General features: G+C 39.9%; 1 protein-coding gene across 1 annotated transcript; it reads left to right on the top strand.

The window, feature by feature from the left end:
* The first annotated feature begins 24,444 nt into the window (after positions 1 to 24,444).
* Positions 24,445 to 25,222, top strand: LOC147438380 (uncharacterized). Its single transcript, XM_086486743.1, has 2 exons — positions 24,445 to 24,781; positions 24,885 to 25,222. Exons 1-2 carry the CDS (start codon positions 24,445 to 24,447, stop codon positions 25,220 to 25,222), a joined length of 675 nt encoding a protein of 224 aa, XP_086342869.1.
* The last annotated feature ends 311 nt before the right edge of the window (positions 25,223 to 25,533 follow it).

The following is a 25,533-nucleotide window of genomic DNA, read 5'->3' as shown; positions in this document are numbered from 1 at the left end:
GCAAGTCAATGGGGGGGAAGAGATGAAAGAGACATGAGAGGCGGTCTCATCATCGCTAGCCTATGGCTTGCCCTACACATTTGGCATCTCTTTCCAATAAAGGGCACTAGCCACTACAACCTTAGAAAATCCTTGAGGTAGGAGTCCCTTGACACTAAGTAGCAGGATGTCTTTCATAAAGACCCTGACAAGGGATCAATAGTGGAGAACTAAGCACACAGACCTTGAGGAGATCCATTGGTATCCAAAAATTTTGTGTGGTACGTCGCCCCAATTCGAATCTAGACTGGAATTGTGGCATCTCAACGCCTTAACCGGACGGGCGTGTTATTGAAATGCATGTAAGTTTACTTTTCCTTATGCTTACCTAAGTTTACTCTCTTGATGTCCAAGTTTACAAAATTTATCTGTGCTTACTTTTTCCAGGTCGGGCGACAGCACGCGTCTCTGTGGATCCCATCACGGTCTTCATTGAAGACACTGTGCCCTTTAGTCTTAGGATAAGAGTTAAGACCAATTTGAAACTTCATCTAGCCGAGCTCTAAGCAACACCACCAAGGGCCAAGGCTCTCTATGTGGTCACCTTTTCTCTTTGTTATGCCTCTCTACAATACACTCAAAGCGTCCACACATGCACTTGAAAAAGAGATGATGCGGCGAAGAGGTTCGGCATGGTAGAGAAATTATGTGTGTAGTGCTTGCAATGTAGACGTAGGATCATAAACATAGTTATCTATTTAATCTTATGTGGAGAAGCAAATTCATGCAATCCAAGTAGAAGATGGTGCCTTCACACATGCACCTAAAAAATACCCGATGCGGTGAAGAGGTTTGGCATGGTAGAGAAATTATGCGCGTAGTGCTTGCAATGTAGAAGTAGGAACATAGACATAGTTATCTATTCACTCTATTATGGAGAAGCGAATTCACACAATCCATATAGAAGATGGTGCCTCTTGCACCAAGTTTTGGATAGGAGGCTAGCCTTGGAAAGACTCAAAAGATACTTCCAATGGAAGATGAAGAGGCAAAGGGCGAGGGAACTAGGTGCCAAACAGACGTGAAGAGGAAGTTGTAACTCGCCACGTGGAGAGCAGTCATTCTCTTACTCAAGGAGTATCGAGCATTGAGGTGCATGCCAAATGCCTGCCCTTTAGCTTAGCAATCCCAACGATAGGTTGCATGCCTCTTTGTTTACCAATATTTGCAAAGCTCTCCCATTGGCCTATTGGTCATCCACTTATGTTTGGATTCTTCTCATTTTTAGATGCTTCTTACCTGTCGTGCTTTTCAACTCAGTTCACTCAGGCTATGGGACCATCTCGCCTCACTAGATACCTAGGCACCGTTGTCAATTTCATGAAGGTTGAGAAATCCCTCTAGCAGAGAAAGGAAAGCTCTCTCTCTCTCTCTCTCTCTCTCTCTCTCACACACACACACACACACACACACACACACACACTCTCTCTCTCTCTCTCTCTCTCTCTCTCTCTCTCTCTCTCTCTCTCTCTCTCTCTCTCTCTCTCTTACTCTCTCTCTAATTCTCTCTTTGTGTGGCTCAAGTCATAGATGGTTAGGGACATTTGTGTTGAAGTGGGAGCAAAAGCAACAGCTCTTGCCCTCAACAATAAAAATTATCTTCTTCTTCTTCTTCTTCTTCTTCTTCTTCTCTCTCTCTCTCTCTCTCTCTCTCTCTCTCTCTCTCTCTCTCTCTCTCTCTCTCTCTCTCTCTCTCTCTCTCAAAAAACGTAGCCGTTTTTTGACCTAGTAGACAACATGTCCACTCTTTTGATCATAACTTCTTCATCCGAACTCCGATTTGGGTGATCTATAGCCTCAATCCAAGAGCACAAAGTCCTCTACGCATTGATGTAAAGACAGAAATTTTCAGAGTTATGGAAGGCGTTTCTGTAGCAGCATTTCCGAAGTGAACAGGTTCAAGAAAATTGATTCTCATCTCCTATTTTACATACAATGTCTTCCGGCACTCGCAAGGGTTCTTCTTCTTCAACAAGGTCCACAAACATTGTGGAAAATGATCCAAAATCTCCTAAGTGTGGAGATAGCAACACAACCACCCAACCAACGACATCGAAAACCATGATCATGACGTACTTGGTATCATTGCAAGAGACCGTAAACAAACAAGGCGAAGACTTACGAGCACTTGCAATGGAGAATGGCACACTAAGGGTACTTGTGGTTGAAAATGAGAATCTCAAGAGGACACTTGAGATGCAAACAACACGTTTGATGCAACTTGAAGAGGAAGTCAAGGAATGTAAACGCTCTCTTGTGGACTTGAATGCTTTGAAGGAGCGGATGAGCAAAGTAGAGCATGACCATGTATTGAAAGAGGAGAAATTTGACACTATGAGCCGGGATGTATGCGACATGAAAAATGTATGCACAAACAAGTCTTGGGCTGATGTATGTGGTAGCAATGTGGTTTCTAATTCCTCACTCATGCAAGCTATGGTTCAAACAAAGAATGTTGAGAATGTGGATGTGGAGGAGTTGAAGGAATGGGAGCGACGTTCCAAGAACATTGTTATTCGTGGAATTCCCGAAGAGAAGTTAGAGACACCTCCTTCTCTTGCCATTGTTATTGAAGATTTCTTCAAAACCCACTTTGGCATGTCCGGAGTTATGGTCTATGGAGCACATAGAGTGGGGAAGCAAGGAGCTCCTCGCTCGGGAGAATGGCCAATTGTATGCACCATGCCGGATGAGACCAAGCGAAAGATTATCCTTGATAATAGTTGGATCTATTTGAGGGATACAAAATGTTTTGTATGTGAAGATCGCACTATTAAGCAACAAAATATGCGTCGCAAGGCATATGAGGAAAAGAATAATAAAAACAAGGAGATCTCTCATGAAGAAAATGTGCGCAAGGAGGAGGCAAGTCTCTCAAGCAAATAGGGATGCGTGACCTATGAGACCGAGTTACAATTGAAAATATACTTTTGGAATTGTAATGGATACCCATGGAATGCGGGGGTTGGCATTGATGAACTAACAAGCAAAGCCGATGTTGTACTTCTTGTTGAAACTTGGGAGCATGATACACAAAGGATTAACGGCTTGGAGGATTACAATGTACATTCATTGATGTGGTCAAAGAATCTCAAGCAACGAAGAGGACAAGGAGGGTTAGCATGTATGGTTAAGAAAGGATTGGAAGATTTTGTATCAATTGTGAAAGATGACAAGTACAATGTTATGTATGGCTGAAAATTATGACACCAAAAAGAGCACCCATTTTTGTAGCCGGTTGCTACATTCCTCATCATGATTCTCCCTTTTATGCTTGCATGGATAGAGATCAACCATTTTCTGATTTGGAAGAGGACATTGCTTATTTCAAAGGTGAAGGTGATGTTATTGTATTTGGGGATATGAATGCTTGCACAAAAACATTGCAACATGATACTCAACAATTTGATATGCCATACATTTCAAGGGAGTTGGAGGAAGTTCACTTGTATGATCGTACTTCAATGGATGAGAAAGAGCCGGATCACTATGGAAAGTTACTTTTACACATGTGTAATAGCACGAGTATGCTCATTGCCAATGGTGTATCTTTGTGGAGTGGAACCAATGGATTTACATGTAGGAGACATAATGGGGATAGTGTGATTGACTATATGCTACTCTCTGAAGCCATTATGTATCGCATAAAGAGTTTTATGTTTGGTCAATGGACCCCGGAATCCGACCATCGCACCTTATGTATTGACCTTTCATGTGGAGAAGCAACTAAGCATGATAATCTCAGCCAAAGGAAAGAGAAGTTATCACTATGTATGGATTTCAAACGGGCACCAATGTACATTGAAATGGTTGAGCAAAAATTATGGATGACAAAGCTTCAATGTGATGCACCATTGGAAACTAAATGGGAAGATTTCAAGAAAGCTATTTGTTCTTGTGCGGAAGAATGCTTTGCCATAAAGCATCTCCATGGTATCAACAAAGATAGATCACGCAAAAGGTGGTTTGATAAAGAATGTCAAGATGCTCGAAAGTCCTTGATAAAGCTTGATGCAACTATGGACAAAGAGAACTATCAAAGTCATTTGCATACATACAAGGCATTGATTCAAAAGAGGAGAAGAAGATGAGAAGTAAAGGAACAAGAATTTCAAGTCCAAGAAAAGGCACATGCATGTGGAAGATTTTGGAGAAACTTGAGAGGCAAGCGGGTTGAGAATTTTGGTAACTTGAGTCTAGTGGATACGTACACACATTGTAGGCAATTATATGAGCAAGAAAATACTGAAAAAATGCCATTTTATGGTTCACTCCCATGTATGTCGTCTTTTTTTACTATTGAGGATGTATGCGGTGGGCTTGAAAAGTTGGCCACTCGCAAAGCGGGAGATCTTCAAGGTATCAAGCCGGAGATGATCAAATGGACGGGAGATTTTACCCATGAGTGGATGTGTGATATGTTCAACCTTGCACTTCAACATGGTATGCCTTATGATTGGAGTACTAATTGGGTTAAGCCTTTGCATAAAGGAGGGGATGTAAAGAATGTAAGCAACTACCAGACTATAATGATTGGGTCTCTTATGGCAAAGTTGTTTGGGTGCATAATGGAGATGAAATTGAGTGATTGGGCTGAAGAGAATGACAAGCGTGCAAAGGGACAAGTGGGTTTTTGTCGATGCCATAGCATCATTGATCATCTTGTCACTCTTCGTGTTCTCATGGAGGAAAGTCGGTTGAAAGGCAAGCGATTGAATTGTTGTTTTGTGGACTTTAAGAAAGCCTTTGATATGATTCCACGTAACAATTTGTGGAGAAGGATGGAAGAACTCCAAGTGCCAAGTGAGTTTATGCTTGCGGTTTCTCGAATCTATGAGAAGGTGATTTGTCAATTGCGCATGGGAAGAGAAATTTCAAAAAAATTTGTAAGCAGGAAGCGGGAAAGAGATCATATTATGCATTTGAGAACATGTATAATGCGGGAAACATCAAGTGTTGGGTTCTCAAGAAGTATCTTTTTGATGCATTGGTGACACCGGTTCTTCTTTATGGAGTTGAAGTGTGGGGCGGGAGCATCTCAAAGTCTACTTGGAAAGAGTTTGAGAATGTCCAAAAGCGTTTTCTTACAAACTTTCTCCAAGTTAAGACACAAACACCATATATGCTCCTACTTCTTGAGTCGGGATCTCTTCCAATTGAGGTTATGGGCATGGAAAGGGTTGTGGAGTACACGATAAAGATGCGTCAAAACCCCTCACATCGACTTCCTACAATTGCATGGGAAGCAAGCAAAAAAGTTCAAAAGACGCATAAAAGCAAGATCTTGAGCACGGGATGGATGCAAGACATAAAGAAGTGGTTTGGGAGATGGGATGCATTACACTTGCTACATGATGCTTCAATTGACTCTCAAGTGAATGAAGCTTTTCTACAACGCCAATGTATTACGGCTTGGGAGAAATCTGGTGGGTCACGCTTCATACATTACACCACCTATATTGCCCCCAACTACAAAACCATGTTCTTCGCTGAAAGAGGAAACCGTACTCACACTTACATGCTTGAGCCTATTCCCTTGTCCGCGATACGCACTATCGCAGCAATTCGGCTTAGCTCCCATTTCCTTCGATGCGAGATAGGGCGTTGGGGCAATGGAGAAGAGTCAAATCGATTGTGCACATTATGCTCACTGCAAGTTCGAGAGTCTGAGTACCACACACTACTAGAGTGCTCAGCTTTTGATCACATCCGAACTTGCTTCTCTCACATTTTCAGCCATAACTTAGACCTACACACTTTCCTCTCCCAGCCAAAGTGTGGGCTCTCCATTGCGACTCTCATCACTACAATTTTGGAGCATCGAGAGTCACTCATCAGCCATACACATACTACATCACATGTAACTTTGGTCCCATAGGTCATATTTGACCTCCGAGGACAATAATAAAATCTATCTATCTCTCTCTCTCTCTCTCTCTCTCTCTCTCTCTCTCTCTCTCTCTCTCTCTCTCTCTCTCACACACACACACACACACACACACACACACACACACACACACACACACACAAGGGTGGGAAGCATCCAACTACGAGACCTTGAAATTATCTTCTTCTTCTTCTTCTTCTCATCTCTCTCTCTCTCTCTCTCTCTCTCTCTCTCTCTCTCTCTCTCTCTCTCTCTCTCTCTCTCTGGTGCAGGCCACTTCTGCCTCTTTGCCGCCTACAACAAGATTTCTCTAGGCTCTTGGTTCTATTGTTTTTCAATCAAGCAATCGAGCTTCTGCAACATGCACATCCTTGTCTCGCAGATGGATCCTTCCCACCCTTGCGAGAGAGAGAGAGAGAGAGAGAGAGAGAGAGAGAGAGAGAGAGAGAGAGAGAGAGAGAGAGAGAGAGAGAGAGAGAGAGAGAGAGAGAGAGAGAGAGAGAGAGAGAGAGAGCTCACATGGGAGCACATCCCTTAATGTGAGTACTATTATGTGAGGGTAAAGGCCAGTTGAGATGGTGAACCAAGGTTGGGCTCACATGGAATTCAATTGGCTAAGTGTGTTAAAGGTTACATTCTAGCTGCACCAACTATTTGGTTTGCAATACATACAGAAGGGGCCTCTGTTAATGTCATTAACACTTTGTGATTATAGAAAATCGAAGTCAGTGTGGGGGAAGAGGTGAAAGAGACATAAGAGGTGGTCTCATCATTGCTAGCCTATGGCTTGCCCTACACATTTGGCATCTCTTTCCAATAAGGGCACTAGCCACTGCAACCTTAGAAAATCCTTGAGGTAGGATTCCCTTGACACTAAGTAGCAGGATGTCTTTCATAAAGACCCCGACAAGGGATCAACAATGGAGAACTAAGCGCAGGGACGTGGAGGAGATCCAATGGTATCAAAAATTTCGTGTGGTAGGCCTCCCCAAATTCGAATCTAGACGGGTATTGTGGCATCTAAATGCCTTAACACGACGGGCGTGTTATTGAAATGCATGTAATTTTACTTTACTTATGCTCACCTAAGTGCATTCTCTCGATGTCCAAGTTTACAAAATTTACTTACTTTTTCCTAGTCAAGCGACAGCACGCGTCTCTATGGATCCCGTCACGGTCTTCATTGAAGACATTGTGCCCTTTAGTCTTAGGATAGGACTTAAGACCAATTTGAAACTTCATCTAGCCGAGCTCTAACCTCCACCACCATGGGCCAAGGCTCTCTATGTGGTCACCTTTTCTCTTTGTTATGCCTCTCTACATGCACTTGAAAAAGAGATGATGCGGCGAAGAGGTTCGGCATGGTAGACAAATTATGTGTGTAGTGCTTGCAATGTAGACGTAGGATCATAGACATAGTTATCTATTTACTCTTATGTGGAGAAGCAAATTCATGCAATCCAAGTAAAAGATGGTGCCTCTAGACATGCACTTGAAAAAGAGCCGATGCAGCGAAGAGGTTCGACATGGTAAAGAAGTTATGCGGGTAGTGCTTGCAATGTAGAAGTAGGATCATAGACGTGGTTATCTATTTACTCTATTATGGAGAAGTAAATTCACACAATCCAAATAGAAGATGGTGCCTCTTGCACCAAGTTGTGGATGGGAGGCTAGCCTAGGAAAGACTCAAAAGAGACTTCCAATGGCAGGTGAAGAGGCAAAGGGCAAGGGAAGCGGGCACCAAACAGACGTAAGTTGTAACTTGCCACGTGGAGAGTAGTCATTTTCTGACTCAAGGAGTATCGAGCATTGAAGTGCATGCCAAATGCCTGGCCTTTAGCTTAGCAATCCCAATGATAGGTTGGACGCCTCTTTGTGTTACCAATATTTGCAAATCTCTCCCATTGGCCTATTGGTAATCAACTTGTGTTTGGATTCTTCTCATTTTTAACTTCTTCTTACCTTTCGTGCTTTTTGGCTCAGTTCATTGAGGTTGTGGGAGCATCTTGCCTCACTGGATAACTAGGCACTGTTTTCAATTTCATGAAGGTTGAGAAATCCCTCTAGTAAAGAAAGGAAAGCTCTCTCTCTCTCTCTCTCTCTCTCTCTCTCTCTCTCTCTAATTATCTCTTGGTGTGGCTCATCATAGATGGTTGGGGACGTTTGTGTTAAAGTGGGAGCAAAAGCAACAGATCTTGCCCTCAAAAATAAAAGTTCTCTTCTTCTTCTTCTCTCTCTCTCTCTCTCTCTCTCTCTCTCTCTCTCAAGGGTGGGAAGCATTCAGCTGCATGACCTTGAAATTATCTTCTTCTTCTTCTTCTCCTCTCTCTCTCTCGCAAGGGTGGGAAGCATCCAGCTGCGAGACAAGGATGTGCAGGTTGCAGCAGCTCGATTGCTTGATTGAAAAACAATAGAGACAAGAGCCTAGAGAAATCTTGTTGTAGGTGGCAAAGAGACAGAAGTGGCCTGCACCAGAGAGAGAGAGAGAGAGAGAGAGAGAGAGGGAGGGAGGGAGGGAGGTAGGGAGAGAGAGAGAGTGGGAGCTCACGTGGGAACACATCCTTTAATGTGAGCACTATTGTGTGAGGGTAAAGGCCAATTGGGGTGGTGAACCAAGGTTGGCCTCACATGGAATTCATTTGGCTAAGTGTGTTAAAGGTTACATTCTAGCTGCACCAACTATTTGGTTTGCAATACATATAAAAGGGACCTACGTTAATGTCATCAACACTCTGTGATTATAGAAAATGAAAGTCACTACGGGGGAAGAGACAAAAGAGACATGAGAGGAGGTCTCATCATTGCTAGCATATGGCTTGCCCTACGCATTTGGCATCTCTTTCCAATAAAGGGCACTAGCCACTGCAACCTTAGAAACTCCTTGAGGTAGGAGTTCCTTGACAGTAAGTAACAGGAGGTCTTTCATAAAGACGCCGACATGGGATCAATAGTGGAAACCTAAGAGCACGGACCTTGAGGATATCCAATCGTATCCAAAAAATTTGTGTGGTAGGCTACCCTAGATTCGAATCTAGACGGGTATTGTGGCATCTCAATGCCTTAACCGGACGAACGAGTTATTAAAATGCATGTAAGTTTACTTTTACTTATGCTCACCTGAGTTTACTCTCTCGATGTCCAAGTGTACAAAATTTATCTGTGCTTACTTTTTCTTGGTTGGGCGACACCACACGTCTCTGTGTATCCCATGACGGTCTTCATTGAAGACATTGTGCCCTTTAGTCTTAGGATAAGAGTTAAGACCAATTTGAAACTTCATCTAGCCGAGTTCTAACCTCCACCACCATGGGCCAAGGCTCTCTATGTGGTCACCTTTTCTCTTTGTTATGCCTCTCTAAAATACACTCAAAGTGTCCGCACATTCACTTGTGCGGCGAAGAGGTTCGGCGTGGTAGAGAAATTATGTGTGTAGTGCTTGCAATGTAGACGTAGGATCATAGACATAGTTATCTATTTACTCTTATGTGGAGAAGCAAATTCATGCAATCCAAGTAGAAGATGGTGCCTCCACACATGGACTTGAAAAAGAGCCGATGTTGTGAAGAGGTTCGACATGGTAGAGAAATTATGGGCGTAGTGCTTGCAATGTAGAAGTAGGATCATAGACGTAGTTATCTATTTACTCTATTATGGAGAAGCAAATTCATGCAATCCAAATAGAAGATGGTGCCTCTTGCACCAAGTTGTGGATGGGAGGGTAGCCCGGGAAAGACTCAAAAGAGACTTCCAATGGAAGGTGAAGAGGCAAAGGGCGAGGGAAGCGGGCGCCAAATAGACGTGAAGAGGAGGTTGTAACTCGCGACATGGAGAGCAGTCATTTCCTAACTCAAGGAGTATCGAGCATTGAGGTGCATGACAAATGCTTGCCCTTTAGCTTAGCAATCCCAACAACAGGTTGCATGCCTCTTTGTTTACCGATATTTGCAAAGCTCTCCCATTGGCCTATTGGTTATCCACCTGTGTTTGGCTTCTTCTCATTTTTAGATGCTTCTTACCTATCGTGCTAGGTTCACTGAGGTTGTGGGAGCATCTCGCCTCACTGGATAGCTAGGCACCGTTGTCACTGTCATGAAGGTTGAGAAAGCCCTCTAGGAAAGAAAGGAAATCTCTCTCTCTCTCTCTCTCACTTTCCTGTTTGACTCAAGTCATAGATGGTTAGGGATATTTGCGTTAAAGTGGGACCAAAAGCAGCAGCTCTCGCCATCATCCTCTCTCTCTCTCTCTCTCTCTCTCTCTCTCTCTCTTTCTCTTTGTGTGGCTAAAGTCATAGATGGCTAGGGACATTTGCGTTAAAGTGGGACCAAAAGCGGCAGCTTTCGCCTTCAAAAATGATGGTAGTAGTAGGCTAGGCGTTGTTTTTTTTTTTTGGGAATGGGCCAAGATCAGTCAATAGTAGTGATCAAGAGTTGCCCACTTGATATTTACCACTTCTCCAAAAGGAAATCTAGAAAATCTTAGTTAATTTTTACACTTTTGGTTTTCAAAATCTAGGTGGAATTTTTCCTTTTTCTCTCGCTCTCAACAATAAGTGATACCAATTTGAGAAATGAAAAATGAAGCGAGTCTTTCCCAAATTCATGGAAAGATTCTCTCCATCTTGCATTTGTCAAAATGAATAAAATTTTGAACACAAAGTTCAACACCACTTCTCTCACTGTACATGGTGAAGAGAAAATGTTTTGTGCTTCTTTCAACAAATGCGAACAAAAGGCCATTTGTGAGTTTAAGCTTGCAAGCTTGCACAGAGATCTAAGGGTGCTGCGTTCACCAGATGCAAGAAGATATATAGTCATATACAATCACCTTTGCCTTCATCTTGAAGGAATATTTTGGCCTTATGCATGATGGTGGCATGGATGAGAGAACTCATGAGGAGATAGGGAATATTGGGGAGCAACGATGGAAGTGTAGAGCATCAAGGCGTGATGCAGGGTGGGTGATAGTAGAGTTAGACAAATTAAGTGAGTTTTTGCCAAATTCGTGGAAAGACTCGCTCCATCTTGCATTTCACAAAATGAATAAAATTTTGAATGATAAGTTTAATGTGAGTTCTCTCACTCTACATGGTGAAGAGAAAATGTTTTGTGCTTCTTTCAACAGATGCAACAAAAGACCACCTGTGAGTTTGAGCTTGCGGGCCTGCACATAGATCTAAGGGTGTTGCATTCACAAGATACAAGAAGATTGATAGGCACATACAGTCATCTTTGCCTTCATCTTGAAGGCATATTGTGGTCTTACGCATGATGCTGGCATGGATGAGTTAACTCATGAGAAGATAGGGACCATTGGGCAGCAGCGATGTAGGTGTAGAGCATCAAAGTGTGAGGCAAGGTGGGTGACAATAGAGTTAGCAGCATTCGCAACAACAGATGGATCATAATTTGAGAGCGGCCAACACCTTACTCAATTGCGGATGGTGGCATGCATAGCAACATCTACAGGAGAAGATGGAGGATGTTGATCTATGGTGCTTGCAGAACCAAATAGGCGGGAAAAATTTTTGGAGTAGGAGAGAGAGAGAGAGAGAGAGAGAGAGAGAGAGAGAGGTGTTACACAAACACATGGGAGGAGACCACCAAAGGGAGGCGTTGTAAGTCTTGGCAAAAGAGAACGTTAAAAAATGAAGAGTGACACATGCCTTGATGGATTGCATGGAGTGCCAATTGGTATGGGTAATAAAAAAAATTGGCCATATTGAGTTGCCCAACCAATCCTCTATATTGGTCATGGGGTCTTCATTGAAGACCCCATGCCCTTTACTCCTACGGTAGGAGTCAGGACCAATTGCTATTTACCACCTCTCTCAAAATCTAGGTGGAATTTTTTCTTTTTCTCTCGCTCTCAACAATAAGCAATACGAATTTGAGAAATGAAAAATGAAGCGAGTCTTTCCAAATTTGCTTCCCTATGCTTGCATCTTGAATGGTCAAATGCATAGTCAAATTAATAGCACCAAAGAGACTCTTACACTTGCTTTGGTCCACCCCCTTGTGGCTCATGCTTGAAGCTCATTGGACCCGTGGAAGCCTGGCCAATCACATGCAGGATGCATTACAAGCAACAAGGGTAGTCTTGGGACAAGTGTCCCCCTTTCCCCTTTGAGAGAGAGGACTTGATAAATGCAAAAACCATTAATTAATTTAACTAAATTATCATTGGACCCCTTGGGAGGCCAATCAATAGGATTTGGACACTCCTTGAGGGTAACCTAGCTAGGGGCTTGACATGTGTCCTACTTGCCTCTTGAGCAAGGGGTTCCCTTTGGGAGAGAGAGAGAGAGGTCAAGCAACCACCCCCCCTACTTGCATGGATCTCCCCCTCCTTGTAGGGATTTGTGTTGACTTTTTGTGACACCTCAAGCCCCTCAACCTTGGGCCCAGTTCTCACCACAAGATCGGACCTTAAGCCGCTCAAGCTTGGGTTGGGTTCCCACTTCAAGTACAACCCTAGCATCTCAAGCATGACAAAAACTTCAAGCATCTCATTCATCAAGCATCTTAAGCACCTCAAGCATCTCAATCATCAGGCATGACAAGCACCTCAAGCTTGGGCCGGGTTCCCACCTCAAGCACAGCCCTAGCTTACCTAAGGTCAAAGGATTTTTTAACACTAACCTTTGAAGGTCTTCAATGAAGCCAACCCTAAGGTATTTAAGCTCCATTGGCTAGCCTTTCTCTTTGACAAACCATCTCTCATTTGGACCCCTTTACCATTGGCCCCATGTTGAGATAGATCTGTAAGCACATGTCTATATTCTAGCCCTTGTTCTTGTTTATTCTCCCACATTAAATGATCAGTTTAATATGAGAAAATCATTTGGGTTGATTAGATATTAGATTTTATGACACGATGAACAAAAGAAAAGCTTATCTCCTCATTTCATATGTAATAAGCACGGCGTTCATCATTTCCCAAAACATGATATGTACCTATGTATCTTCTTTCATCTCACATACATAAATGGTTTGCATTTCTTGAATTTTTCATAGGAAAATGGTTGGTCAACGGTTTGGATGAACAAAAACGTGTCATTTCACGAGTAGAAAACACTCTGTTAGTGGATCGTCACATACCAAAATCACAATCCATCATGCACTAGGTCATAAAAAGCTCAATAGAATGGTATAAATATGTCACTCTAAGGTCTAATAACACTCTCCTATAGTAAAAAATGTCAAACAATAGTGATGTAAGCACTCAAAACTAAAGATAAGACTCACAAACGTGTAATCGCAAACAACAATAGAACTTGAAATGCTTACACTTAATTGAAAGAGCAAGAGACAAGGAACACAATGCAATTCTTGGTATTGAATTTGGATTATCTAATCATTAGAAAAATGGATTGCAAGTTTGAGTAGAGTAGCCGCTTTGATAGTCGCATAGAAAAAGATAAGTCAATAATAAAATGTTCAAACTGAGCCTTATACCTAGAACTTTCAAAATGACCAACAATTGGCTACTTGGGCTTTTAGTACATGATCTAGTATTACAGCTCAGAGTTTTATAGCTTTCAGACCAAAATTACATATGCTTATTTACAAGGCTTCTCGAAAAAATAAGATATATATCATATAAAAAATGTGGCTTGGACAAGGTGTGACTGACTAGGAGGGTGCCCCTCAGCAAAAATTCCCCCTTCCTAGCCATTGCACCTCCTCGTGCAAGTTGTGGAAGCTCTTTAGTAGTTGAATTCCCTCTTTTCCAAGGTCTTGATGACTTTATTGAACTGTGTTTCTTGTGTTATGATATTTTCTTTAATTGATAATTCTCAGAGTGGACTGTTCAATAACGTGCTCTGGTAAGCAATGTGCCTTGCTCGTTGATCCTTCGTCAGTGGGCTGAAGATGGTGGAGTCCATCTCAAGGAAACTTGTCATGAATGCTTCCTCAAATGTCTGCATGTAGTGCAATGGCAGAAACATTATCATGGCATGCATCCCATATCATATTTTTCAAGGGAGGATATGTCTCCATGTTCCAACAACTGATCACTTTTGTTCCTTCAAGGAACACTTCCCAAGGGTGTTCTACTTTGTCAATTTCATCAAAGGCTTCAATGAAAGTGAGGATCATCTTGGCAATCTTGTATGCCATCTAGCATATTAAATCATGTACATCCCATACCAACTTGATGACTTAGAGCTCGATCACAATTAGTTCTAATCACCTGGTTAGGGAAGAGATAATTGTGATTGAGCTTAAAGAGTTATGAATCAATTGCTGCTTAAAGAGAGAGCACTAAAGTGAAGATAATCTTGGCAATCTTGCATGCCATCCGTTATATTACATCATTTTACATCTTATAGCAGCTTGATGACTTAGAGCTCACTCACAATTAGTTCTAATCAATTGGTTAGGGAAGTGGCCATATAGACGTACCCAAATCCATGTGGAAAGAGATAATTACAATTGAGCTTAATTTTCCTACTCCTAAAGAGTTATGAATCAATTTAGTGCTTAAAGAGAGAGATTAAAACTAGCATATAGATCTTAATTGATGTAATTAGGACATGCTAATTATACATTAGCTCGGACACCACATGTAAAGCTATGGTATACAGACCAATGAGGCATTCATGGTTTCACCGTAGCCAATAGATAAGTAGGAGTAGATCAGAGAGTGAGCTCAATACACAATGTAGAATGGACATAGCTTGCTTGATTGATTAGAATTAGAGAGAGAGAGAGAGAGAGAGAGAGAGAGAGAGAGAGAGAGAGAGAGAGAGAGAGAGAGAGAGAGAGAGAGAGAGAGAGAGATTTACAAGCTTTGGGTATTGGCCATATATACGCTCAATGTGAAAAATTGAAATCAATGACTGGATGGCTATGCACCACAAGTGGAAATGGCAAGGTTAATGTGAGCTATCACAAGTGGCATGTGGCCATTGAGTGTGTAGCATGTGTATAGGGAATGAGTAGCATGTGTGAGGTTTTATAAGTTCCATAGGAATAATGTGACTATGCATTTAAATGGTGCATGCTTGGCTTTTAGGGAATGTTCTCTTTGTGAGTGTAGGCTAAGGCTTACCCCAACACGTAGGTCTCCCAGGATTGCCATCTTGGGATGGGACAATAGGCTGGATTGATCCGCAAGTGCTGGGGAGAATTTATGTAACTTGTCTCATCCAGGAGCCTCAAACCACTTCTTGTGCCATAGAGGTTGGCTCTCTAGGATGAGCAACACTTGCTCTTTAGTCACCACAACTCCTTCTTGAGAATTCTGAGGTTCTAAGGCTGGTAATAATTTCTTATTCCACATGTTGGCCTCTTGTTTCATAAGTGGTAGTACAATCATTTTGTGGGAAAGGTTCTTGATTTCCTCATCTAGTTTGATCATGACTAGGGCCACAAATTCCATAACCTTGAGCTCATAAAGCATATACTCTTTGTGTACTCCTTGTGGCATGTCTGCAATCCATTGCTAGAGCTCTTCCCTTGTATCCACTGATTGATTTTCTTCTTCAAATTCTTGCATTCTACCCATGGACGATGTGCTTGGTAGATCAAATGGGGGTTGATCAACACCTTCAAACTCAATGTGTTGGGTTTGGGTGATTGATACTTGTGTCTGTGATTGTAATGCACCACCCAAATCCACAACTTTAGCTTGTAGCTTTTTGGCATGTATCTTAGCTTGTGCCATCTGGTCTGATTTTGCCTTGGCTAGCTTCTCTTTCAGCTCTTTGATTTGCTACTCTTTTTGTGCATTCATTGCAAGCATGTCTGTCATTAGAATTTGCCTTTGCAGCTTCTCTTGTTCTAGCTCTACCTTTAGTGTCTTTATCTCCTTTGAATGCATAGTTGAGGATTGGGAATTAGAAGCAGGTGCAACAACATCTTGATTTTCTAAGAGTTTGGAGAGGTTGTGTTTTACGACATCATGAGAGTCTCACAACTTTGGATATCTTTTCTTCCCCCCCTAAGGAGCCTCTTCCAGGTCTTATTGCTCTATTTGCATCTTGCTCTTTTCTTTAATTTGCTTTATAAGTCTTTAAAACGTTCTCTACATCTTTTTCCTCCTTTCGTCTAGAGATTTTCCTTGTCATTCTAAGACCAATCACTTGTTGTTGAAGTTGTTCCATCTCTTGGTTTTCTCTTTGAATGATGGCCTTAGCATCTTCCAATTCTTGGGTCCGAACATGCATCAACATCTTTTGACATTTGAATTGTAGTTTTACTACATTTCTAGATGCTCTTTGATGTCAAATCCCTCTATGATCCTCATTGCAACTACTATATCTTCTTGGTTCAAAGTGTAGATATCTCTTTCCACTTGGTCCTTTAGCCTTTGAGAAGCTTTTTCTTTTGTTTGTGTTTGACATTTCTTCTCAAGATATTCCGGTCCTTCCTCAAGGCAATCTTAGTCTTTTTGTTCAGCTTGAGATTCCTTCTTTTGTTGGTCAGTTGGGGGTGGAGAAGGTGGCTTTGGAGAGACTGATATTATGATGATATGTCCTCTTTCTTTTTTATCTCTTCATGAAGCTCAAAATTTGACTCAGTTGCTTCACTGTCAGTTGTGGTGCTCGGGAGCTTGTAGCACATGTTCTCCTCTTGGTGGCTATTGTTGAAGAACTTTCCACAACTTTGAGAGAGTGTTTTGCCTTGTGAAGGAGATCTAGATGTGACTCGGCTACTTGTAGATCTTCAATCATGCCTAAGGCCTAATAGGCAATTCATGTGAGCATGGACCCAGCATGTCGTTTCTCTTTAGGTTGGCTTCTACCAAATTTTCCAAGATGTAGCCACCGAGGTTGCATTTGATGATCTGACACTCTACTACTCTACTAGACCAATTGCCATGACCATCTCTAGTTGTAATAAGGGCTCAGTGTAGTGGGGTGTCTTTTGAACTTTGAGGTGCTACGAGATCAATCTAAGGGGCAGCTCTATCTCTGAATATAGTAGGTCTTTATATGCCAGTTTGTGTCCTTACTGCTTTATGAAAGCCTTGTCGTTGTCTATGGATTTGGTCTTTAAGAGCAGGTTGTGACTTCCCATTGGTAGATGGAGTGCTTGATAGATTATTTTGCTTGTGACTCTTCACTTGGACGGTGGCTTCATCTTTATCTCTGAGTGTAGCCTCACCATTATTGAATGTTGCTCATCAGATCATGGGCTCTCTAGAAATCCATTCCCCATGGTGGTAGTCAAAAGAAACTATCTAATGTCAAACATCAGGCATTGTTTATCACTTTTGACTTTTGGTGGAGTGTCCAAAGCTCTTTGGGAGATTGTAGCCTTCACCTTGGTGCCGTTGGTTGCTTGGAACTTTCTAATGAAAATATTGGCCTAAAATGTCAAGAAATAGTAAATAATCCGAGTTTTTGCAAACTCTTGAAATTTTTACCTCAATGTGTCCTTGAGCTTACCCACTGGTTCATACAACTTTTAAAGCATACTCTCCAGTCGGATTGAGTGGTTTGCAGCCTTTTCGTGTTATTTCTAGCCGTAGACCTCAAATTTTGCAACTTCAAATAACAACTCACAATTGATTCTTTCGGAGAGAGCAATGTTCTGAAACCCACCTCGGATCCTACTTACCCTACTCCTAGATTCTAATGCTATGGGGTTTTGGAAAGTGTCCACAAACACTCGTTTTCTTGTTTTTTATGGTTTTCCAAGCCTTGATCTTAAGACTTGTCTCGTCCATCAATCATTCTCAAAACCCTAGTCTAATTCTACAATCCTAAAGGCACTCAGCAAGTACGATTACTTCCAAGCTACCTCTACACAGCAAAAGACGACAATCTTAAGCTATGCGATTTTAAAAAGAAAGTTTTTACTTTAGGAAATCCTAGAGGAAGTTAAAGGATAACCTCACAAAACGCTCGTGCCTTTTTTTTTATTTGTTTTGACTTTGGGCATAAAAGTCACTTGACCTGAGTAGATGAATGAGGATTGCAAGGTGTTATGAAGGGATTTTTCACATGCCTTGTGTTTTATGACTGCACGATTGTAGGTATCTCTACCAATGCTTTAGCAGCATTCACTCAAAAAAACTGGGGTTTGACCATCTTTTTTATGTATAGGGATAACTGGCAGTAGGTTGTACCCATGCACTTCACGGGTAAGCATGGTAATAAGTTTGCGGCCTAGGTTTTGGGCTCATATTTTTGCGTACTTACTCAATATTTTGGGCTTTTAGCTACGGTTTTAGCCACTGATGCCGCATTAAATGGCAAGATACACCAGTGATTTATCTACGTACTGGCCGTGTATATTGGGATAACTGTAAGAAAAAGGGGACCAGGACCGATGGGCCTTTGTTGCATTTGATGCCTACTTTTTGTTGGGCTACTAGCATAATCGTGGTTCACATTGATGATGTATTGCGCACTATGGTCTAGGTCATATTGCATACCATGATGGAGGTTTGTTTATAATGATTCCATGACTGAACATACTGGATTTAATGAATTTTTTCACTTAAGGAATGGCTTCATTACATTTGTTTGTACAGTTTTGGTATTTTTGAATTTTGGTTCCTCTTACTCAAACTAAATCTAGTGGATTTGTTTGGCTTGATATGCTTAGCTGAGTTTTTTTGCCTAAGTCAAACAACAGACAACTATTTGAGGTATAACACAATGTTTTTTTGAGAGTCATATCTAATGCTAAGGACGAGGTTACTATGTTTTAACTGATGGTTTTTAAGATGGAGGTGGTAAGAGGTTTAGCGCATACACTTGATTAGTCTAAGATGAATTGTTTGACTAATTTTGTCACATTAAGTAAGAGCATGAAAACTTGCTATGTAAATTTTGATGGTGTATGGTTGAAGAGTAGGCACAATGTAAGTTTGAACCGATGTTGGTATTACTTGGATCAGAAGGGGTGGTGGCGTTCTAATCAAAATGATACATATGTAAATATCTATTTAAGGTCTATTAAATATTGGGCTATATAGAAACCATACATATAATAACTACCATAATTCAAAGGGGTAATGTCCTTTTTTACATTAGGAAAATTTTGAACTCATTTTTGGGCATTTTAAGAGTGCCACATCATCAAAGTTGTACAAAAGAAAGCAACCCGATAGACCCCTCTAAATATTGCTTAGAACCCCATGATATGACCTATCATTGGAAAGTTCTTGAAAAGTGGATTCTAAAGAGCCAAGCTCCGAGAAGTTTGGATGACTTTTATGAAAGTTATATGCCATTTTTTTTCAATCAGCCAGGTTTTGTTACCGTTACGGTAATCTAAAATCACCTTTTTCTAGATCTACATGAAGACAATGTCCGATACATGCATGCTATATATCAATAGATAGCATTTGAAGAGTAGATTCTAAATATCCAACCTCCGACAAGTTTGGATCTTATTGACAAAAAATTTACCGATCCCCACTTTTTGAAAGCTATGCCACATCAACAATTCTTACAAGGCCCATTTTTGAGTCCAAACTTTTCCTAATGCAAGCTTTAAAAAGGTTTTTTTACAAAATTGAAATACATGTACACTTTGGACGTTTGTTTAAGTAAAAAAAGTTGTAAGTTGGACATGGATAACTATTAACAACTGATATAGTCCATTGACACCAATAAAACGCATTCAAGCCTACGTATCTTTTGTCTTGTTTGAATGGATGCAGGTGAGGACTCTATCCTTTTTTAGTTGTTTTTTTGCTCGAAGCAAATGTCTGTCCATGATTTCACTTGCTCCTAATACTTGGGAAGTACATCTTTAATGAGTCATTATCATTGTATACTAGAATGAGGCCTCATTCTCATAAGCAATGTACAAAGATAATTCTAAAACAGAGTTGTTTTTGTACTAATCATTTCCTTTTCTCTAAAGCCAGTTGTCTTTTGAATGTTAAAGTTTATTTATGTCTTATTATATAAGTAAAAACAACTCTATACACACACACACACACACACACACACACATATTTCACTATACGAGGGATTATTGAGACTAGCCCTAAGCTAGCTATGTTTTTTTAATGTCCCTTAGTTACATACATGCACAAGAATTTATGTAGACATCTCACTATTTTACAATAAACGACTTGGGTGTCTAAAGGAATCCTTTGAAAACAAAAAAAAGCATGCTATGTCTAATGTTGGTTGGCGGAGCTTATAGATAGCCTAAGTAGAAGAGCCTTGAACTTAGCATTGTAATTTGGTATCAAGGAAAAATCCCCTTTGGATTAGTGCTCTACAAACTAGAATTTGTCAATAAAAGCTTTTTCATCCCCTCTCATGAAAAATTCTCTCTATTGACTCTGTAGCCTTCAAGAATATGTCTATTTTTAGGCATGGTACTCCAACAAGAAATACACGAGATATTTGCCCCCTTGTTTTTTAGTATCATGGTGCTTTAAAATTTCCATTAGCTAGCCTTCAATACAATACTCCCTATTTTTTATCCTTGTTGAGTGTATACAGTGGGAATAAGTCCACAGTTGAGTGTATACGGTGGGAATAAGTCCACAGTTCAACATTCCACTCTAGGCCCACACTTCACCATGTACTCTCACTAATTTTCAAAGGTGCACCTCACTCTATCTCATTCCAGTGCCTGTCTTGATATTCAAGGCCAGACATGCACCAAACATAACAAGTGCCCTCTTGAATTCACACTTCTCAAATCTGAAACTTTTGTATCTATCACTGAATGGATGGCCATGGCCACTCTGACGAGTGAGGGTAAATTTGCGCATACACACCACAATCATTCATTTACTTGGGATAACAAAATTGTTTGGACCTTGTAGGGAAAAACCGCAAGGATGTGGCTTTGAATTAATTTTGATGTAAGATTAGTCTTGAATAAAGAGATAGAGTTGATTTGAGAGTAAAACATTTTGGGCATAAAATAATAAAACTTAAAGTTGCAACACCATGTTCAGATTTTCCTCATAAATCTTTTCATCGTTGGTGCCCTTCTTATACCCCTTCAACGTCTTCCATCTACCTCATGCTTTATCACTTGATGGTCCATCAATGACACCGTGGGTGCATGTTATATTTATATAGCCGTACATGCTCCACTCACGAGGCCTCTTTTATGAATGACCAATTTAGAAATTTATTTGCGTTACAAGTATTAATAGAGCATGAAATGCGCTTGCCTTTAATAATACATAGAGTTTTCTTTAGTTCTCTCTCTCTCTCTCTCTCTCTCTCTCTCTCTCTCTCTCTCTCTCTCTCTCTCTCTCTCTCTCTCTCTCTCTCTCTCTGGTGAATGGTTGTTACAGTTACCTAGCATGCCTCAAAACTTTGTCATGAATCCATCATCTCCTAGTAGAGGATCAACATACAAACTTCAGGTAGGTGCTCTTGCACCTACTGAGTATAAAATCTGCTTTGAATTGTATTTTTGTATCTTACAGTAATGTGTGTCTTGGGGATATTTCTTGATGCAGAAGGTTAAGCTCACACATAAGCGAGTTTAATAATTTTGGAGGTGTAGTAATTCATCACACACACACACACACACACACACACACACACACACACACACACACACACCAATGAATGTTTTTGGAGCTCATATTCCATTAAGAATATTCTATCTAAGGGAAAGGGTTTGGACTCATGATGAATAGATGCCCATGAGAGGTGGGTTCTCTACAATTGTACCTACTCAATACGTGTTTTTTTCAATCAATATGTGTTGCAAAAATGGGTTGCAAGAATCATCAGTTGTTGGTCCTTCTGGTTGTTTGAGCTATTGGTTTCTTTAAATATGACACTAAATACTGATGTTGCTATATTCCCCTCATTTGGTAATGGTTGAATTTTTGGGATTTATGATTCTCTGGACTCCATAGAAAGAAAACAACATACTTTTTTTGGCTATGGCTATAGTTAAGGCATGGCTGTTGTCATTAGTGTTGTTTGAAAGTAGGATCACAAAGAATAAGAACACTTTTCTATGTTATGATCATCCTATACACACTACTATAGATATGTTCATTTCTTCGTGTGGTTGCCTGGGGTGATGGATTTCTGGACTCCTAAAAACCAAAGGACATACTTTTCTATGTTATAGTCATCCTATACAGACTAATAGATATGTTCATTTCTTTGTGTGGTTGCCTGGGGTCATGGTTTTGTGGACTCTTAAAAACCAAAGGACATACTTTTTCTACCTGTGGCTATAGTTAAGGTCATAGATGAAGCATGACTGTCATCATGCTAAGTACTTTCATTAATTTTGCTTGAAAATAGGACCAAAAATGGTTTTACACAAAAAATAAGAACACTTTTTTATGTTCTAGCTATTCTACACACACCAAGAAGATATGCTCATTTCTTTGTGTGGTTGTCTAGGGCCTAGTGTGCACATTGTCCCCAAAGACGAACAAGAGGACAATTGTAAACTCAACTTGTAAATAAATTTAGCTTTGAGATGATATTTGAGCCCTAAGGCCTCATGTGAGGATCGTATAAGAGATGGCTATGATCAGGTTTTTGAAAATATTAGCCTCGTACGAACAAGATGGTGTCAAAAGCTTCTTGAAATGTTTTTAGAGAAAATTGGATTTCAATGCAAGAAAACATGAATTCAAGTAGCTAATGGGATTATATTACACTTGATACATGACATACGTACTTAAACTTACTGGCAAAGTTGTTGGCTTAAATTATTGGTTATTATCTTGCTCAAAAATGACATAAAACTTGATTTGCAAGTTTGATTTGACCTAATTTTTGGTAGAGACAAATATGATTTTTAAGCTCAAATTTTTCTTTGGAATTCTTCCTAATCGGGCTTTTGCAGGGTTCTTTACGATTATTTAATTTTTAGCCATTTTGAAGAGTCAATGATGGAAAGGTTTTGGGGATTTCCCATATGTGCTTGCATGCACACATATTTGTGTTCATTTATAGCTGCATAGGGGAAAGCTACATATACAATATACAAAAAAGATTCTTTGTGTTTTTAATTGTTGATGCCTTTTGCTTCAAAATACTAGCCTTAATCCTCATTTCTGATGGCAATGACTGTAAATTTGAAAATTTGTTTGTAAAATGAATGATGTTGACCAATTTTTTGTTGGGGCTTCTAATCATGTGATTTTATGTTTTGACTAAAACTGTACACAAGTTTACTAGTTCTCCGCTTAGTTGCTAGTTTTTTTGTAATTTTGGACACCGATAACAAGGAGAAGGGGTCCTTGACACCTGTCTTCCCAAGTAATGCCAGTACTGTTTCTTGGATGGTGACATAGGTAATAGATCCTTTCCTTGAAATTACAAAAGTAACTACGATTGTAGCAGTGAATCCACATACTGGACCGGTTCTACATATAAAGACATGTTCTAAGCTAATAACTTATTGTATATAGAAAAAATGTTGTATTGTTAACATATCAAATAAGTTTAGTAGACATATATATATATATCGTTCCTTTCTGATGTAAGGTAACCTTAATGCTAGTCTGGCCCATTATATAGCTCAATAGTTTTTATAATTCAAACTATCGTTAGACAATCAATTCGTGTGTGCATGCACGCGCACACACACATATCACTTCATCTATGGATTACTGTTTTGAGAATGCATACTTGCTGATATTTAACACTACATGGATGGTAGGTATAAGTTAAAAAGGTTTTAAGTAGGACATGGATAACAACTGATAGGTTTGTCAACACCTATAATACATATTCAAAGCTAACAAATCTGTTGTCTTGTTTATATGGATGCAGGTGAGGAGCACTGAAAAGATTTAAAGTAGTACATGGATAACATCTATTAGGTTTGTTGATACCTGTAATATGTATTCAAGGCTAATGAATCTCTTGTCTTGTTTATATGGATGCAAGTGAAGACTCTATCTTTACTTAGGATCTTTTTGGCTAAGCTGTTGTCCATCATTGTCGAACTTGGCCTCTTTCACTTCAGAATAAGTTGTTCTTGACTATCTTATGTACAAAACACTAGAATGATACCTCATTCTCACTATGATGTAAAAAAATGAATCAAAGACTAAGTTGTTTTTGTGGTAACTTTGTCCTTTGTCTAAAGCCAATTGTCTTTTGAACTTATGTTCTTTTGTGTATAAGTCTAAAAACAACACACACACATACACAAAAATCTAATACACAAAGTCATATGAAAAGTTAAATCTTAATGAAAATGAATGTGTTTTACATAATCTATTTTCTCTTTTTATGTTGGCTCTTAGGAGATTTTGTCTAAATAAAAAATCTGGGTTAATGTTGATTAAATCTAAACTGATTTGTTGGCCTTGTGATATTTAGAAATCACACACTATGGAATGACTTCATAATATATAGAACCTTGAGATTTTTCTTGGAAAGGTCAACCAAATTGTTCAAAGACAGGTTTGGATTTTTTTCATCTTTTCTCTTATAGTAGTTGGAATGAAAATTAATAAATTTTATTTTTGGGGGTGATCCATGAAGGTGGATTATTATTATCAGGCATTTGATCAGTGATCGTCTCATAAAAGTATATGAGAAAACACTTTGTGACTTTCCTGGTATGCCTCAACTAGAAAGATCTTAGATGCAATGCAAAGAGAATATTATACTTATAGATGAGACAATGTTTGATGTTGTGGAGCAATTCAGTATTGCCAAACAAATGGAACAAACACTAAATGAGGGTCAACGTTATGCTTATTTCAAAGTCTTAGATGCCATTCAACATGACAGAGGGGATGTATTCTTTTTGGACTATCCAAGTGGATCTGGAAAGACCTTTTTATATAATTCTTTGTTATCACGGTTTCGAGGTGAGAGTAGAATTGCGTTGGCATGTGCCTCATCAGGAATTTCTGCATTGCTTCTCAGTAACGATCAGATAGCTCATTCGCGCTTTAAAATACCAATAGATATCCACAGTGAGTCAACACGTAATATCATGACTAGCGATCATGCAGAACTCCTACGACGAGCTTCATTGGGATGAAGCTCATATGCCTCACAGATATGCTTTTGAGGCAGTGGATAGAACCCTAAGAGACATAATGGAAAAAGATGCATTTTTTGGTGGCAAGGTCATGTTGTTTGGAGGTGACTTTAGACAAGTATTACCTGTTGTCCCCAAAGGACGTCGTGAGGATATAGTTGATGCTTCATTATGTCATTCATTCATTTGGAAACATGTTGAAATTATGCACCTCACAGAAAACATGCGCTTACGTGATCGTAACATTGATGAAAGTGGTTCTCACATTGCAAAATGGGTACTTGACATTGGTAATGGTGGTCCAGATGTAAATTGTCTTAATGATGATATCGTGTTGCCTCCTAATATGCTTCTCGAGGATAACAACATTTAATCTCTTATTGATTTTATATATGCAGATATCTCATCCACAAATAACTTTATTGAATTTTTCAAGAGCGTGATATTCTTGCACCCAAAAATAAGGATGTTGATTCCATCAATAACCTAGCTCTTGGAAAATTAGGAGGTGTAACCAAAGAGTACTTGAGTGCGAATTCTATGAGTTCATTTGATGACCAAAGTTTTTCTTTATATAATATTGAATTCTTGAATAGCTTAGATCTTGGTGGTGGATATCCACTGCATTTGCTGTGCTTAGAAGAGAATGCTCCAGTAATGCTTCTTTGTAACTTAGACCCAAGA

The sequence above is a fragment of the Adiantum capillus-veneris genome, chromosome 17 (genome assembly GCF_014529385.1).
Source record: "Adiantum capillus-veneris isolate H3 chromosome 17, ASM1452938v2, whole genome shotgun sequence".
NCBI lineage: Eukaryota > Viridiplantae > Streptophyta > Polypodiopsida > Polypodiales > Pteridaceae > Adiantum > Adiantum capillus-veneris.
Note: the sequence above shows the minus strand (reverse complement) of the source record. Positions and strands in the feature narration are given on the sequence as shown.

What these genes read in the sequence shown, in the direction of transcription:
- LOC147438380 (XM_086486743.1), top strand. Translation starts at nt 24,445, where the DNA reads ATGCAATGCAAAGAGAATATTATACTTATAGATGAGACAATGTTTGAT. An exon ending in AATACCAATAGATATCCACA is followed by an intron (nt 24,782 to 24,884) that starts GTGAGTCAACAC and finishes CTTTTGAGGCAG; the next exon opens with TGGATAGAACCCTAAGAGAC.